General features: G+C 48.3%; 1 protein-coding gene across 1 annotated transcript; it reads right to left on the bottom strand.

Moving 5' to 3' along the window:
- Positions 1-11851: 11851 nt before the first annotated feature.
- Positions 11852-16507, bottom strand: LOC105465950 (mannose-binding protein A-like). Its single transcript, XM_011714610.3, has 5 exons — positions 16428-16507; positions 14769-14961; positions 13901-14017; positions 12985-13059; positions 11852-12310 (listed from the first exon to the last, which is right to left on the bottom strand). The coding sequence occupies exons 2-5, from the start codon at positions 14950-14952 to the stop codon at positions 11937-11939; spliced, it is 750 nt and encodes a 249-aa protein (XP_011712912.1). The 5' UTR covers positions 14953-14961; positions 16428-16507; the 3' UTR covers positions 11852-11936.
- Between the last annotated feature and the right edge of the window lie 152 nt (positions 16508-16659).

The following is a 16659-nucleotide window of genomic DNA, read 5'->3' as shown; positions in this document are numbered from 1 at the left end:
CTGAAAGTTACCAATACCCACCCCAATGCTTAAGCCAAACCTACTTCTTGCTAAGGGAAAAGTCAGCGTAGTTGAAGTGTGTGGAGAGAAAAAATTCTCCTATGATATTGAAGGCCTGAAATGTGGATACTTCAAACCCCAAGAAGAATCTTCAGATCCTTCAGTGCCATGGGCCACAGGGGTCTGGTTTGCTCTCCAGCACAGAGAACAAGCAGGGAGGGCCGCTTGAGATCTGTAGGCACAGGCTGATGAGAGTAGAGGACTGAAGCAGTTATTTCAGAAATTCAGGTCGTAACCCATTCCTGAGCACAGAGGTCTCCCCTGCACTAACACACATGGGCCAAGGTCAACACAGACCTCAGTGTCTGCCCTGCCTCAACTGTAGCAGTCAGGGTCCCTTGTTTAGTAGCCTGTGTGTCAAGTGATTTACGCTCTCAGGTGATGTTGTGACTCTCATCATGGACACCCTGAGAGCAGGCTGGGACCCATCCATGTCTGAAGCGGGGACTTTCACAGCAGTTTCATAGAGAAACCCCTGTTCAGTTGAAAAGTATATTCTCAAGTCTCATCCTGGTTTTCAACCTTCTGTCACCAACCCAGCCCACATTTGATAATGAGCAGCTGATGTGGAGCGCTTTGATGTTGGCTTTTCTAGGATCCTGTCAATGTTCTGAATGCCCTTGATACACATCACTGAAACTTGAGTTGCGTAAGTTCTGGGCATTCTCAACCACTCTTTCTTTCCAGATATTCACCTTAACATTCAAGTTTAATGATGTGCTTGACCTTTTCAAGTTACCTACCTAGAGCAAAGAAACTAGTTATCTATTAGAGAAATACGGTCTTAATTTGTATGTCAAATATTTATCCAGGCATTGGATACGAAGATAGACATGGTTAGTCATGCCCTCATGATCCTGCACTTCCCTAACATAACAAGATGAGTAAGCTGCGGGATTGTTCTGGCAATGGACAACAGCGGCGCTCGACAAGTGGATTTAGAATGAATGGATGGATGATAAGAGTTTTAACAGTGAGAATAGAGAAGATACCTCTCTTTGTGCAATTACCAAGCCACTCAGAGACCAAGGCAGTCTTCATTACTGTCCACTCTGTGACTATTAGGCCTCTCTATGGCTAACAGCAGGCCTGGCATCTTATGGTAGGTTTTACCGCTTCTCGCCAATCTTTCACTGAGAAGACTTTTGAAGGCAGGCATGAACCTGTGATGTGGGTCACTCCTGGGGAGAAGCAGAAAAGAGTGGGTATACGCTTCTGAAATGCCCTCTCATCTGCTGCCATGTCTTCTGTGATTACAGACAGATTGGTAGTATAAAGTTCTTATACAAGGCCAGGCGTGGTGGCTCACATCTATAATCCCAGCACTTTGGGAGGCCGAGGTAGGTGAATCACTTTGAGGTCAGGAGTTCAAGACCAGCCTGACTAACATGGGCAAAACCCTGTCTCTACTGAAAATACAAAAATTAGTTGGGAGTGCTGGCATGTGCCTGTAATCCCAGCTACTTGGGAAGCTGAGACAGGAGAATCACTTGAACCTGGGAGGTGGAGATTGCAGTGGGCAGAGATTGCACCACTGCACTCCAGCCTGGGCGACAGAGTGAGACCCTGTCTCAATAATAATAATAATAATAATAAAATTGTACAATCAAACATTCTGGAACCTGAGCGAATGCATGGAAAGCAACTGCCCTTGGGGGTTGCCTGGATCTAGGCAATGGACTTGTACTCTGAGTGATATTTGGGGGTTGTTACTGCAGTGCCCATCCTTCCTGGATACATTTGAATATTAACACGTTTGCCCTCTGTTTACTTAAAAGTCTGTAGGCAATCTCAGACTACTTGGCTGAAACACCTTCGAGCCACAGAGAGGGACTTACGAGCACCCTGCCTGAGCAGAATGGTCCTTACGTAAGTCCTGTTTGTAGGGCTGAATAAAGTGTTTTCAAGATGTCTCTAGGCCTTTTGATCTGAGGAAATTGCAGAGTGGCCTCATTGCCAGCCCTTCTACATATTTATTTTAAAATTCCCTTAATACTTCATTTGAGGGGTAAGTGCCTGGGGCCAGGCCAGGGCCGAAAGGTCAGATGACAACTTCTGTGACCAGAGGGAAGGATCAGGACAGGAAGGGGATGCTTGGCCCCCAGCTAGAGAGACAGCCCGAGAGAACAGAGAGAGGATGAGAGGGATGGGGATCCTGCAGAGAACCTAGACACTTAGTGCATCCCTATAAATGTTCACAGGAAAGAAAAGAGGGAGTGGAGGAAGGTGTGAGGACTTCATGAAGTGATTCTAAAGCTCTCATGAAAGAATGACTCTCAAGGGTTAGGAAAATTGCTTAAAATAGGATAATTAGAATGGACTTGACCCATCTATGTTAGAGGGTTTTATAAAACTAGCATAATTGAAGTTGTATATTAATAACACAGAAATAGACAGAATAATGAAAAAGAACAGAAAGGCTAAAAATGGGTCCAGTATGTATATATACACGTATGTATCCTATATGCATGATAAAGAGAGAATGCCAAAATTATAGAAATACAATGACTTACCAATGAATCATTCCATGTTAAATAGTTAAACATTTAGAGAAAGTGTAAAATCAGATTATTTTATTACATATACAAATTAAAATTAGAAGAAAATATAAGTAACGATTTATGTAGTCTTGGAAGGAAAAAGAACTGTCTAAGAATGCTATCGGACAGGGGAACCCAAAGTGATAATATTGATATATCTGACTACATGAGAAATACATAAAACTTTTCTACTGAAAAGTAAAACACAACATAAAAGAAAAATGGTTATGTATTTGCAATGTACATAACAGATACATCAATAAGAAAATTATGAATATCCAAATAGGAAAATGGCATAAGAATGAGAAAAGGAAACCTAAGGAAGAAATACTAATGGCCAATAGTACTGATATGTGAGAAATGCATAATCTTAGTAGTAATTTTTAAACCTTAATGAAACAGTAATATGTATCCCAAAATCTATGAGATAGAGTTATAGCTATACTCAGAGGAAATAAGTAGCTTTGCTTTCATTATTAAAGATTAAAAAATAAAGAAAACGGACTGAAAATAGTTGAACTAAGTGTTCATTTTTTAAAACAAAATTTTAAAACAACAAAAAAATAAAGGAAGGACAAAACAAATAAATATAAAAGTGAAATTAATGAAATATAAAACAAACAACAATAATAGAAATAAGTTGGGCATGGTGGCTCAGACCCGTAATCCCAGCACTTTGGGAGGCTGACGGGGGAGGATCACTTGAGGTCAGGAGTTCAAGACCAGCCTGGGCAACACAGGGAGATCCCGTTTCTACCAAAAAAAAAAAAAAAAAAAAAAAAAAATTAAAAATTAGCACGGTGTGGTGGTGTGCACCTATAGTCCCAGATACTTGTGAGGCTGAGGCAGGAGGATCACTTGAGCCCAGGAAATCGAGGCTGCAGTGAGCCATGATTGCGCCACTGCACTTCAGCCTGGAAGACAGAGCAAGACCCTGTGTCAAAACAACAACAACAACAAAACAATAATAGATAGGACAAATTATCTCAGCAACTAGACTTTTTAAGAGTTGAATTAGACAAATACATGTTGATAAATCTGTATAAGAAGAAAAAAGCCAACATATAGAGTAGTAGCGATAAGAAAGGAGTAGAGATATGAAAAAGATAAAAAGAATTTTGAGATAACGTATTCACTTCCTTTTAGGCATTGATCAGAATTGAAAGCAGCAAGAACTCAGGGAATTTGGCATCCCTCCCCATCCTTCCCTTGCTTTTGCTCTGTGGCCTGGGGTCAGATTCTACACTCCTTGCCCTGAAGCTCCAGGTGGTTTATAGCTCCTGGCTAAGGAGGAGGAAAGTGACACTGCTTTTTATCTGACGTGGAATTTAGCTCACAACCTTGGTGCATTAGGCAAGCATGACCATATAACAGTGAGTGTGATGTTAAACCATCTCTCATCACCTTCCCCTCCTTCTCAGGCATGGTTGGGAGCTTCTACCTCTGGACTCCCCAGACCCTTTTCACATAGGGAATCCAAAATGTTCATGACCTTTTCTGATTCCTGCCCTTGGGGTGCTTGGGAACCAGACTCCATCAGTGTAGGAGAGATGACCACCCAAGAACTGCTTGCAGACAGCACAGGAAAAGGTCAGCACTGTTGGGCAAGGTGAGATCTCCAGAGGATGCTCTCACTGGGGAAAAGGGCCTCACATGCAACTCGGCATATGGCTTCTGGTAGTACTTCTGTGATTGTCACGGCCATAAACTCTCATAGGGATAGGAAGCTGGACACATCAGGAGCTCTGGGCAGGGCTGGAGGGCTGGACAATGAGTCCTTTTCCCCACACCATCTGACATCCCTTGGTAATGACTGTGGGGTTAAATGGCTTTCAGGGTCTTTTCCAGGCTGTGTAGGAGATAGTCGATTAGCTGTCTGGCACAGATAAGGGGGAGGAGAGGGTCAGTATGTGTGCTAATGTTTGTCATCCTTGGCTTAAGAGGGCACTGCCCTGCAGGTCCAGAGGGAACCCAACAAGGGGGTTGCCCTGAGCTTCATCATGCGCCCAGTGAAGGCACCTTCTGGGACTTCTGCAAGAATACTGTGCTTCCACCAGTTGGCTTCCCAGGAAGCCCAAGAACAAGAAACAAGGACAGTGTTGAAGCTGGTGGAACAACAATGTCATTTCCATTTGAGACCCCCTAGGAGATCCCCACCATCCCTCTGTGCACTGGACCCTCTGCTGGTGGCCTAATGGGTCCCAGGCAGAGTCCCTAAAGTGTCCTGAGTTACAGGTTCCCAGCCTGAACCCCTTTGTCCTTTTGAAATGATGTGGGGTCATCACAGGAAAATCACAAGCAAATACTTAGTAGTGTTCTCCAAAAGAACCTGATTCAGAGAAAAGTCCAGATTCTTTCCCTGCTGATGCTGACGAAAAAAAGTGACTGCATTTGAGAGAGATACCCAAAAAGTCCACAAAGGGAACCCAGAGAGGAACCCACAAATCCAGCCCTGACAGGGCTCGGGCAAGAGCAGCAGCAAAGTCCTGTCTTGAGGGGATTCTGAAATTGCTTTGGACACAGACCTGTGGAGGGGCAGGCAAGGAGAGTGTGGGGGTGGCCTGTGGGTCCTGCCCTAAAGAGATCACATTCTAGGCTTGGAAAGGAGACAGATGCATAGACAAGGAGCAGAGCATCCCGCCAGTCTCCGGGGCTTGCTGTGCACTGAGGGCTGTCGGGATCCAGCATGCTGAAGACCTGCGGTCACGCAGTAGGAGCGTGCGTCTGGCCCGACCCTGCAGGGTGGGAACACAGCCCAAGTGAGCAAAGCAACCAGGACAATCGTGGAGAGGAGGAAAGCAGGAGCATCCGAAGTTGCAGACAAGGTGCTTATGTGATCCCACCACTCACCTGGCTGGGCTTGAGTCTCTCTGGATTTGCTGGCCTTGTCTTGGAGGCAACCAGCAGGGGACAGCACGAGGCCACAGCATGGGCTGCGCATGGCCACTGCTGCTGGGGCCAGGGATACTCAATTATCAGAGAAAGGAGGCTGTGCCCGTAACCATATTCCAAAATGAGTTTTGCTGTTTCTCTCTTGGATCCAGCTTAGAGCTGAGTTAAGCTCCAGAGAAGGGAATTGGGTCACACATCTTGGTGGAGGACTCAGATTCATTCATTTATTATTCATTCACTTATTCACTCAACAGTTATTGATTGAGTGTGTATGTGGTTCCCAGCCCTTTTCAAGGCACTGGGACTGCAGAGGTGAGTGATATGGTCTTGTACTAATCACAACAGCAGGGACTAATGTTGGCATGGCCTTTATTGCAGGCCAGTGCTGTCCTAATCGCCTTGCTTATATCAGTTCATCAATTCCTTCAACAACCCTCTGAGGTGGACACTGTCATGATCCCAATTTTACCAAGAAGGGAACTAACACACAGAGAGTGTATTATGTGACTTGCCCACGGTCACACAGGTGCAAACTGGTAGAACCAGGATTTGAATCCAGGCAGTCTGACCTCAGAATCCTCACTTTTTTTTTTTTTTTTTTGAGACAGAGTCTCACTCCATTGCCCCGACTGGGGCACAGTGGCACGATCTCTGCTCACTGAAACCTGTGCCTCCTGGGCTCAAGTAATCCTCTTGCTTCAGCCTCCTGAGTAGGTGGGGTTACAGGCATGTGCCACCATGCCCGCCTAATTTTTTGTATTTTTAGTAGAGGTGGGGTTTGGCCATGTTGCCCAGGCTGGTCTCGAAATCCTGAGCTCAGATGATCTGCCCACCTCGGCCTCCCAAAGTGCTGGGGTTACAGGCGTGAGCCACTGACCCTGGCTAGATTCCTTATTCTTAACGACTTTGCAACACTGACATAACTTGAGCAGATGGCCAAGATGATGTCAGATAACCATAATTCTTAGAAGAAAATAAAAAGGAGTGCTGTAATGGTGACCGGGGTTGGAGCAACCTTAGCTTCAGTGGTCAGGCAGGGACTTGGGTGGCGGGGGGAATGGTGACATACAATCTAAGACCTGGCAGGGGAAGAGGATCATATTAGTGCTCAATCTCTGTGGACCCCCCCGGTGTGCTAGAACACAGCTTATGACCTCTTACGGAGGACCTTTTGTCTATGATCAAGCACCCCAACTCACCCAGAGTCTCTGGAGTCAGCCCGAGCCAATGTTCTTCAGTGGGGAGTATGCAGATATGGACCTGGAGACAGGCTCGGGGAGGTAGGGGCTGAGCCCCCCAGTGGCAGAATGCTGAGAACCTCAAGCACTGGGCCTGCTGGTTTCCATACAGGCACTCAACACACACTCACACATGCACAACAATACCCACAAACAGCCCCAAGCCCATGTGTACACAATTCCCCCCTCAAGGTCTCACGCATCCAGTGCCTCATGTGCTCTGAAGCTCCTCAGAGCTGTCCAAACCCCAGACCCCCTCCCTAAAGTCACAGGAAGCAGTGAGACCCTGGAAATAGGAAGGTTTGGGTCTGCAGTTGGTTTTCACTACTGGGGCGTTGGTCCGTTGAGGGAGATCGTTTGGAGTCTGACACTATAGAGTTAAACAGCACCCCCTTATAGGGGGTGCTATAAGGAATGGGAAATGGGAAAATGCTGGCTTCCAGGCTCCAGGGTCACCCTGTATGGTGAGAGGCAGGCAGAAAGCCACTGTGATATCTGTATTTCTTGGGGCAGTGGTTTCAAAACTGGCCAGACATCCGGAACACCTGAGAAACCCATGAAGATGACAGATTTCTAAGGTTTTCACTCACAGGGTCCAGAATGATGCCAAGAGCCTATGATTTTGTCAAGCATGCCAGTCAATTCTGCTGGTCACTACTACTTAGAAGAGATGTGCAAGGTGGCACAAGCACAAGTCAGGGTAGGGCAGGCTGGGCTGTGGGTTGGCAATGGCTAGCCTTGCCCAAGGCATTTGCTTGGTTAATGAATGGCTGCTTGCACCCCACTTCTTTGAAACATGCACTTGTGTTTCCTGGACAAACCACAGGTTCATAGTTGGGGACACTGTCTACTCCCCACACAGTGGCCACCAGGGTTGTGAGCACCCTTTCCCAGATGGCCCACTGCCCTGATCTCCTCCCCTCTTCCCAGCAGCACATCAGCCACTCATGGTTACCAGGACAACATCGCTTTACAAAATCCACTTCCTGGCACCTCCAGCCCAGGCCCTCTGATAACATCCAATCCCTTTTCAGTTAATGGAAAAACCCTGAGCTTTGGCAGGCTCAAAAGCACAGATCAGTTACATAATGACAAGCAAACAGCCTTCTAGGTCAGAGGCTCTGCTGTGACACAGAGGGCAAGTCCAGGGACTGACTGTGACCCCTGGCACTGGTCCCCCTCTGACAGCCACAGAGAAGGGAGGCTGGCTGGCACCAGCAGGAAGAAGATTTGACAGATGTGAACACTGGGCCCTCAGCTGGTACCCCAAGCCCCTATCTTCTAGCTTGGACATGGCTAAAGTGAAGCAGCAGAGCTGTAGGACTCTGAGGAAACAGTGTCCTGCAGGCACAAGGCCCTACAATTCCAGGATTCAGACCCAGGCAGGAGCCTGGGCCTCGAGTGTCACAGGCTTTGGTAGTCTCCTTCATTCAAACACAGGAGGGAGATTGTGATTATACTTGCTGTGCATCTACTTCTGTAGACATAATTTAAATCCGAAGTTCCCATCTTAAGGCCAAGGTATATTTGTCATTCTAATTTACCCAGACTGTCTTCTGTAGAATTCAGAAATAGCTGATAAATATTTAGCCCACAATACTTTGGACAGAATTGCCAGGCAACAAAAACTGAAAACAGGGCCGGGCACAGTGGCTCATACCTGTAACCCCAACACTTTGGGAGGCCAAGGTGGGGGGATCTCCTGGGCTCAGGAGTTCGATACCAGCCTGGACAACATGGTGAAACCTCATTTCTACAAAATACTAAAAACTAACTGGGCATGATGGTGCATGCCTGTAATCCCAGCTCCTCAGGAGGCTGAGGTGGGAGGATCGTTTGAGCCCAGGAAGTCAAGGTTGCGGTGAGCCGTGATCATGCGACAGCACTTCAACCTGGGTGCCGGAGTAAGATCCTGTCTCGAAACAAAACAAAACAAAAAACAACACACACACACACACACACACAAAATACAACTGAAAATAGTTCTCAGATCCTGCTGCTTTGCTCCTGAATTGGCTCCTACAGTCTGGGTTTGTGTGTGACAATTGATTCATTAAGTTTTAGAATAAAGAAATCTTTAGTACCTATTTATAGACAGGAAAATTGAGGCCGAGGAAACTGACATGCTGCTCAGTACATTAGTCACAGAGCTAACCTGAAACCCCTGTCTCCTGCTCCCAAAATCTGAACTTCCCACCCACCAAGCCGTCTGTCCTTCAGTCCTAACATAGTGCACAGAGACCCGGGCCTTATTCTCCCCTGGGCATGGCCCAGAGCCCGAGCCCAGGCTGCACAGAGTTCTGAACACCAGCTTCCCTTCCAGGAGTGCTCTGAGCATGGCCTTCAGGTTTTTACTCCACGCAAGAGGCAGCAAAGGAAGACTGCAGCTAGGAGATGTCTTTCAGCTCTGTGGTCCAAAAACCAACGTGAGAAATGAATGGCAGAGACATCTACTCCATTAGAACAAACGGCAGGGCTCAAGAGGTTGCTCACAGCCATCCCCACTCCTGCAATCTCAGGGGAATGAGCTGCCTGGGGCCCCTCAGGCCTGTCCGTGGAGTGCGTGGCTTCATTGGGTTCCCTGTGCAAGAGATGCCAACCATTGTCTATTTCTTAGTAAAGGAAGCTGCCTGTCCTCAGTCCTTCAGACAGAGAAAGAGGGAGAGAGAAGGGAAGGAGAGAAATAGGGAAAGGAGGAAGGGAGGAAGAAAGGAAGGACGGGAAGGAGGGAGAGAGATAGGAAGAAAGGAAGGAAGAGAAGGAGGGAGGGAGGAAGGAAGAAAGGGAAGGGGGAAGGAAGGATGGGTAGGAGGGAGGGAGACTGTTTGGAGGGTCATCTTAAATCCAAAATGTTCCTCTTGTCCCAGGTCCTGGAAGGCCTGGATGAACTGAAGTTTCTATCTTTGGACTTTCATGAGAATCCTGTATCTTTTTAAAAATTGTTTTTCTTGGCATCTTTCTTACAGAAAAAGAAACCTGTATCTTCAGATTAACTCCGCCTTCTCCCCAGCTAACACACATCAGGCTTCCATTGCTTGCAGATAAAAACTGAGAAATGAATACAGACAGGCAGTCTGTCTCAATTCCAGACTGAAGGAAGAATAACGTGGCTGCAGATACATTTAGAGAAAGGAGCTCGAAAGAGATGGTCAGGTGCTGGATCAGGGAGAGAACAAAGCCTGACCCATCCGGAAGCACTGACCATGGCAATCTTCCTTACTATCAAATAGAAATAGGAGCCTTCATGCCCTGCCAGGTAAGCCGAGAGAAGAGAGAATCAGCAAGGAACCTCAAAGTGCCAGGGGGCAGGAGAGGAGGCTTATGAGCTGGGGAGGAGGACAGGGCATTGGTGGCATAAAAAGCTCTTAGAGCAGGAACGTAAGGCCATAGTGATTGAAAGAGAGAGAGGAGGAAAAGAGCCCCGTAGAAGGAACTAAGAAAAGCAGTCTGAAAGGAAGATGGAAGAATTGGAGCTTGCCCTGCAAGATTTTTTGCATTTCCCTGACTGAGGGGCAATCATTGCATGCTGGAAAACCACCCCTGTGGAGTACATAACTGCATGTTTTACAGTTTCATGGCTGAAGATATTGTCCTTTATGCCCAGTGTGGAAAAGGAGGCATTCATCTCAGCACTGACCATGACAACCCTCCTTAGCATAACATAGGAAGAACGATATAACCATCACCGGCCAGTTTTCTCATTTTCATCTTGGCTGTGAGAACATTCAGGTGTAACATTCATGCTTGGTTCTGGTCATTCTTTTGTTCTGGGTCACGTATATGTGTGTCTTTTCTCCCTCTAAAAAGTTTCTGGTCCTTCCTTTCTCTATTTGCCATAAACTGTGGCTTCATATGTGCTTCTAAAGCTTAACCAATTTCCTGTTCCCTCGGTAAGCAGTCTGGATTGCACTGGAAGCAAGTAATTATTTTGCTCGACATCACAAAAATACTCCTCTCATTGACCCCAATTTTGGCTCCTATAGAAGGATTTTTTTGGAATTGAAAATTCAGTGATATGGCTGTCTATGTAGGCCAGAGGCCAAGGACACAGGTCCTGCCACCCTCACACTGATGGTCCCAATGCCCTTGGCACATACCAGCCCTGCCCTGATAGTCCCGCAGAAGGAGAAAGTGTGCTTGACATTCAGTCCCTGGGTTCCTACCCATGCGTCCCTGTATAATTTTTTGATGCACCCATTTGACAAATATTCATCAAGCACTTACCAACCATGAGGTGATTTTCCTGGTAGTTCAGATACAAAGAGAAGTAAAATAGAAAACTAAGATTAACTAAAACTGTTCACAGAGTTAAAGTGGCCCTTAGCTTATTTATGAAATATTTTCCCATCTCATTGTGTGATAATGGGCCCATTGACCTATAATGGGAAGAGGATGTTACCGGGAAAGGAGGGACTGCTGGGCAGGTGGGGGACTGGAGTAGGAGTTGGGGCTAAGACTCATGAGACTCAGGAGGTCTGCGGAGAAGGGCACACCCTGCGTGACAATTTGCCTCCTCACATGCAGCTGACACACCTCAACGTCGAGTCAGTCTCCTAAAATGATGCAGGAGGAAAAGCTGTTCTTTGGCTTTAAGGTCACCCTAGTGACTAAAGGGTGGCCACGGCTACGTGGGCATGATGAGAGGATTCCTAGGACTAACAATTGTTGCCCACACAGGAGATTGCCAGGTGTTACAGTCAGGCAGTGAGAGGTTGTCTGGTGCAGCTCATGAACAACTAGAAACAATACCTGTGTCCTAGAGAGGTCTGGGCTTGCCATGGAAGGAGTTTAGGCATCCAGTAGTGGTGACTCTTGGGGAAAAGGAATAAGATCTCTCAGTGGCTGGAATCTACAGCCTGCTCTGACCCAGGTGTGGCCCCACGGGGTCTTTCTAGCGGGCTTCAGTGTCTTCACCATGAAATGAGAGGGTCAGATGTGGCCCTTTCCAGGGTGGACTCGACCCAGCGCTGTGCTCCTAGTGGGATGGGGGTGTCCTTTGCCATGTGCTGAACCAGAACCCTTGTGCCCCACAGCCAGCCTCTTCTTCTGTTCTCACCCCACAATCAAATATATCCCCTTCATTTTCCTCCCATCTACATGAAGGAAGGACTCAACACAGGGCAGAAGAAAACCAGTATTGAATTCTCTTCCAAAGCAGCAGAGAGAGCAATAGGGAGCCAAGAAGGGGGTTGAGGAACGTGCCTCTTCAGGCAGGAAACTCACAGACGGCGATGTAGGAGGCCGTGCAGGAGATGTCATTCCAGAGCCCATTGCTCAGGAGAATCACACAGTCCTCCCCTGAACCGTGGTCATTTGGCTCATCCTTCTTCCAGTTGCTGTAGGTCAGCCTCCCGCCCGTCACGTACATGAACTGGCCTTCGGTTGCCTCATCTGTGATGCCCAGGAAGGCAGTGTCTTTGGCCACATCCTGGATGGCCTTATTCTCCTCGGCATTCTTGGGGGCAGCCACCGTGGCCTGGAGCCCAGCACACAGAGCCTTCACTTCGGAGAAAGGCATCCGCTCACCGTTGGTCACGAAGAGCTTCTTCCCAGACATTTTCCCCAAGGAGAAGGCTTGCACTGAAACCACAAACGGTGAGTGAGGCTGACTGGGTTTGGAGCCCAGCCCAGGACAGTAGGCAAGTAGTCTGAGTTCTCTGGGAAGTCAGATCTCTGAAAAATTGCCCTGTGCCCAGCAGCTCAGTCCAGAGCCTGGTCAGGAAGCAGACCTCAGCCGCAGAGCCTGGGAAGGGGCGTCCAGACCCCTGCAGACAGCCCAGACTCCCCTGGGATATCCCACCTTGAAAAAGCATCTGCTAAAACCTGCCCCAGCACAGGTGCACATAGGGAGACAGTCTTGGGCCCCACTGCAGGCTTGGGCACCAGGATAAGGAAGAGGCAGGGACAGACATCAGAGCACAGTAGATAACAAGGAAGGAGCACAGACTTTGGAGAGGACAGACCTCCATCCAAACCCTCCCCTGCCACTTCCCAGCTGTGTGACCTGAAATGAGTCACCAACACTTCCTGCACCTCGGTTTCCTCACCTGTCAATAAAGCAAGTTCAACAACCACAGCTGAGGTTGCTGAGAGGATTGAATGGAACCATCTTATGGGAAAATGCCACCCAGCACAAGTCCTGGTGTAGAACAAGTGTTCATGAATTAGTTCCCCTCCCACCTCCTCCAAACCTAGAGTGCACTGAAGAAAAGAGTGAGAGCCAAGAACACATTATGGGTGGAGAGAAAGCTCACGCTTCTTCATGTGGTCCAGTTCTGATCTCAGGCTCTGTAGCTGTCTCTCTAAGTTGGCCAGCTTAGCCTCAGCAACTGCAAAGCAACAGGGAGAAGGTATTTATGGAGAAGACCTTAAGTTGGAGAGTGGAGCATTTTGAAAAAAACAAAGTGGCTTACTAAGAAGAACGCTTATTTGAGGAAAATAAGAAAGCAAAAGAAATAAAAGGGGGAAAATGACTACATTCCTGCTTCCCAGCTATACCTCTGCATCCCTTCACAACCTGGAACTTCAGGCCTGGACCCCTGTCTCCACATACAGCTTGCATATTGTCATATTGTAAGAATTCATAAGCAAATACTCAACTCATTACTCTTCCTTCTGAAAACTTTTCTTTGTCATTCATTTTCATTTCTCATTCCAGATACACTTTTTAATACCTTTATTATTTTGACAGACTGGTAGACAAATATGAATAAGTAGGTTGTCATTGTTCTTTTGTTCTTACTGAATTTGCTCCATTTTTCTCTGAACTAAGTTGCTGTGATGTTCCCCTTCACCCAGGGTTCGAAAAAGGCAGAACGTTTTCATGCCACTCTTGTGACAATGGACATAAACCCAATCCCCTAAAGGGCCTATTTCCTCCCTGGCACCCTGGAGGTGCACACTGGACTGTTTCCACTGAAGAAAAGCCAGGGCCCATCTGCTAAGGGGCCTGACGAGGGAATGGCCCTACATGGCTTGAACGTCTGCATCTGGGCACCTATGGGAGTCCCCTCAGGCCCCAAGTAAAGCTGAGAGGACTGGGGGCGCTGGGCCAGGATGCAAAGTTGTGCATCTTCCCATGAGGCAGCAGGAGAAGGGGACCTCCCAGCTGGCCCTCCAGCTCCTCAGGCCCGGGACCCCCAGGCCACCATGCTAAGGTATGCCCCTTACCTGAATTGTCCCCATGATCTCCTTTTTGTCCCCTTGGTCCTGGAATTCCAGGAGCCCCTGTGTTTCCTGGGGGCCCCGACTTCCCAGGAGGGCCCTGCAAACCTCTGAGCCCTTGACCTGTTGCAAGACAAAGGGAAGATGACCCAGTGACTGTCATTCTTTTTTTTTTCCCCCAAAAAGCTCAATACTCCATTCATGTTTACCCCCGGAACAGCCAGTGAGCTAGTGATGTAACCCAAAAAAGGAAGACCCTCCTGCATCCCAGTAGAAGGCCTGCACCAAGGCCAGCTCCCTAAGCAGGTGGGACACCCCTCTGTAGGGACAACCACACACCCCCAGTTCCTGTGTGGAAATATGGGATCCTGGAGAGTCAGCGAGCAGCTTTGTTTTGGAGACAATGGTATTTTACAGGGATTGTTCTGAGTGTAGCTTGGGTCCTGATGAAAGGGGAACCTTAAGCCGGGTGCGGTGGCTCACGCCTGTAATCCCAGCACTTTGGGAGGCCGAGGTGGGTGGATCACGAGGTCAGGAGATCAAGATCATCCTGGTTAACACGGTGAAACACCGTCTCTACTAAACATATAAAAAAAATTAGCCAAGCGTGGTGGCGGGTGCCTGTAGTCCCAGCTACTCGGGAGGCTGAGGCAGGAGAATGGTGTGAACCCGGGAGGTGGAGGTTGCAGTGAGCGGAGATTGCGCCACTGCACTCCAGCCTGGGTGACAGAGCGAGACTCCATCTCAAAAAAAAAAAAAAGGGGAGCCTCCCCAAGTCTGTGCTTTAACCCTTGTGTGGCAGGCTCAAGCACAGATTTGCTTGAACACCTGCTGGAGGTGGAGATTTAGGAAGCCACAGAAACCTGTCCCAGACCTGGCTCTCCCTTTTCCCCCTTGGGTCCATCTCGCCCATCTCTGCCTGGGGTGCCATTGGTGACGGGGATGCCACAGGTAATCACGGAGCAGGTCTTCTGGGCATCCTCACAGGCTTTTGTTTCGGAGCAGGAAGCTGTCACCACAGACAGGAGAAGGACAGGGAATGACGGAAACAGGAACATGGTCCTTACCTTGAAGTGAAGAAAGTGAAGGAAGGGAATTTCATCCCATCTGATTTAAATAGCATTTGCTACCCACTGTGGTGTGCTGGACCCTGTGCTGGGGACAGTGGACACAGAGGGAACCATCACAACCCCTGGCTGTGAATGACTTTCAGGCTACTAGGGAGACGGGTGGGTAAAAAATGTGAGAGTTAGATCAGTGCTAAAACAAAGGCAGGTGCAAGATGAACACGAGCCTATTCTCCCTGGGATCCCAGAGCTCCTGCCAGCACAAATCTTAACAGGTAGGCACCTCCTATTCGACAGCCCACAGGGCTCGAGGATTATCCATGAGCCCTGTGTCCAGTGGTCCAGACAAAGGTGAAGAGACCTCATTGCCTGTGTGAGCTTTGGCCCCTGGATTGCTCGGATTTCTTTCTAAAGTGCTAAAGGAGCCATGGTTTCCTTCTTCCTTTCCTATGGAAGGAAAGAACTGTACTCAGACTGGGGCAGGAGACTTGAGGTCCCACAAGGTCCATCTCTTGGCTGGACTTGGTTGATGATATCCACTCTCTCATTTCCTATAAAACTTCTGATTGACATGGTGGGGCTCCAGCTGTCCTCAGAGCAGCCCCTGTTTCCCCAGCTGCTTCTTGACAGTCTTGCATAATGTCTATTTTGTGACAGGCACTTCCTGTGGGATTGGGACCTAGAGTGCCCTGAGGCAGGATTCTAACCTTCAAAATGGGAACTTTTTTGGTGATTGATCCTGTCCAGATGAGACTTCTCTTGGTTTGAGATCTTCCACTGAGAGGCCATTTCACCACCAGGCTCTGAAATTTCTGCTCAGCCTGAGTCTGGAGGGATTCAGCTCCTGCTCCCCATCCTGGAGGTTGCCCAGATGCCCCCCCAGCTCTGTGCCCCTACCCAGCCATCAGAGTCTCTTTGAGCCTTTGTCCAGGTTGGCCTGTCCTCCAGGACACTTGGCAGCTGGGACCCCATGGGACTCTCCCTCTGCTCTGCTCCAGCCTCAAATCCCAATGTCCTGACTCTTGCTGCCCAACACTGCATCTGCCTTTGCTATCCCAGCCACAGTCCCTTAACCCTTCCCTTCCTCCAGGACACAGTGAGAGATGCCCAGTTGGAAGGGAACTTTTGTGGTCATGTCCTTCTCCAACTTTCCTCTTTATATCATCTTTGTCTTTTTTTAAAAATCTCTCCTGTTGGTGCCGAATTGGCACTGGATGCCACAGTCAAGGCTTGTACCTGTCACTGGCATGCACATACCACTTCTATTCTTCACTTTGGCAAAGACCACCCTTTAGTTTGCTGATGGCCAAGTGGATACAGGAAGCTCCCACTTGCTTGGGCCAGAGGGAAAGAGAGGCCCCAGGTGGACCTGATGACCACCCCCAAACCCCTACCTCACCAGGATTCAGTCAAGAAGCCAGTCTCTTGGCCCAGGCCCCTACTTCTTTCCTCCAGAAATGACTTACTAGGGCTTCCTTGGAGCCTGGAGTTAGTGGCAGGGAAGCTGGTCCTCCAGCCCAGGCCTCTGACAGGTGCCTCAGCGATGTCCAATCCAATAAGTGTGGTGACCAGGTACAGGGCTGGATTGGCCTTCAACCCCAGATTAATAATCAACCATCCCTAGAGCTACTGTGTCCTGGGCAGCTCTCCAGGGCTGCTGGCAGGGTCTCTAGCACAACACTGGGCAGCTCTCTACAT

This window comes from Macaca nemestrina, chromosome 9 (assembly GCF_043159975.1).
Source record: "Macaca nemestrina isolate mMacNem1 chromosome 9, mMacNem.hap1, whole genome shotgun sequence".
Lineage (NCBI taxonomy): Eukaryota > Metazoa > Chordata > Mammalia > Primates > Cercopithecidae > Macaca > Macaca nemestrina.
The sequence above is the reverse complement of the archived record's forward strand: the minus strand, read 5'-3'. Positions and strand labels throughout refer to the sequence as shown.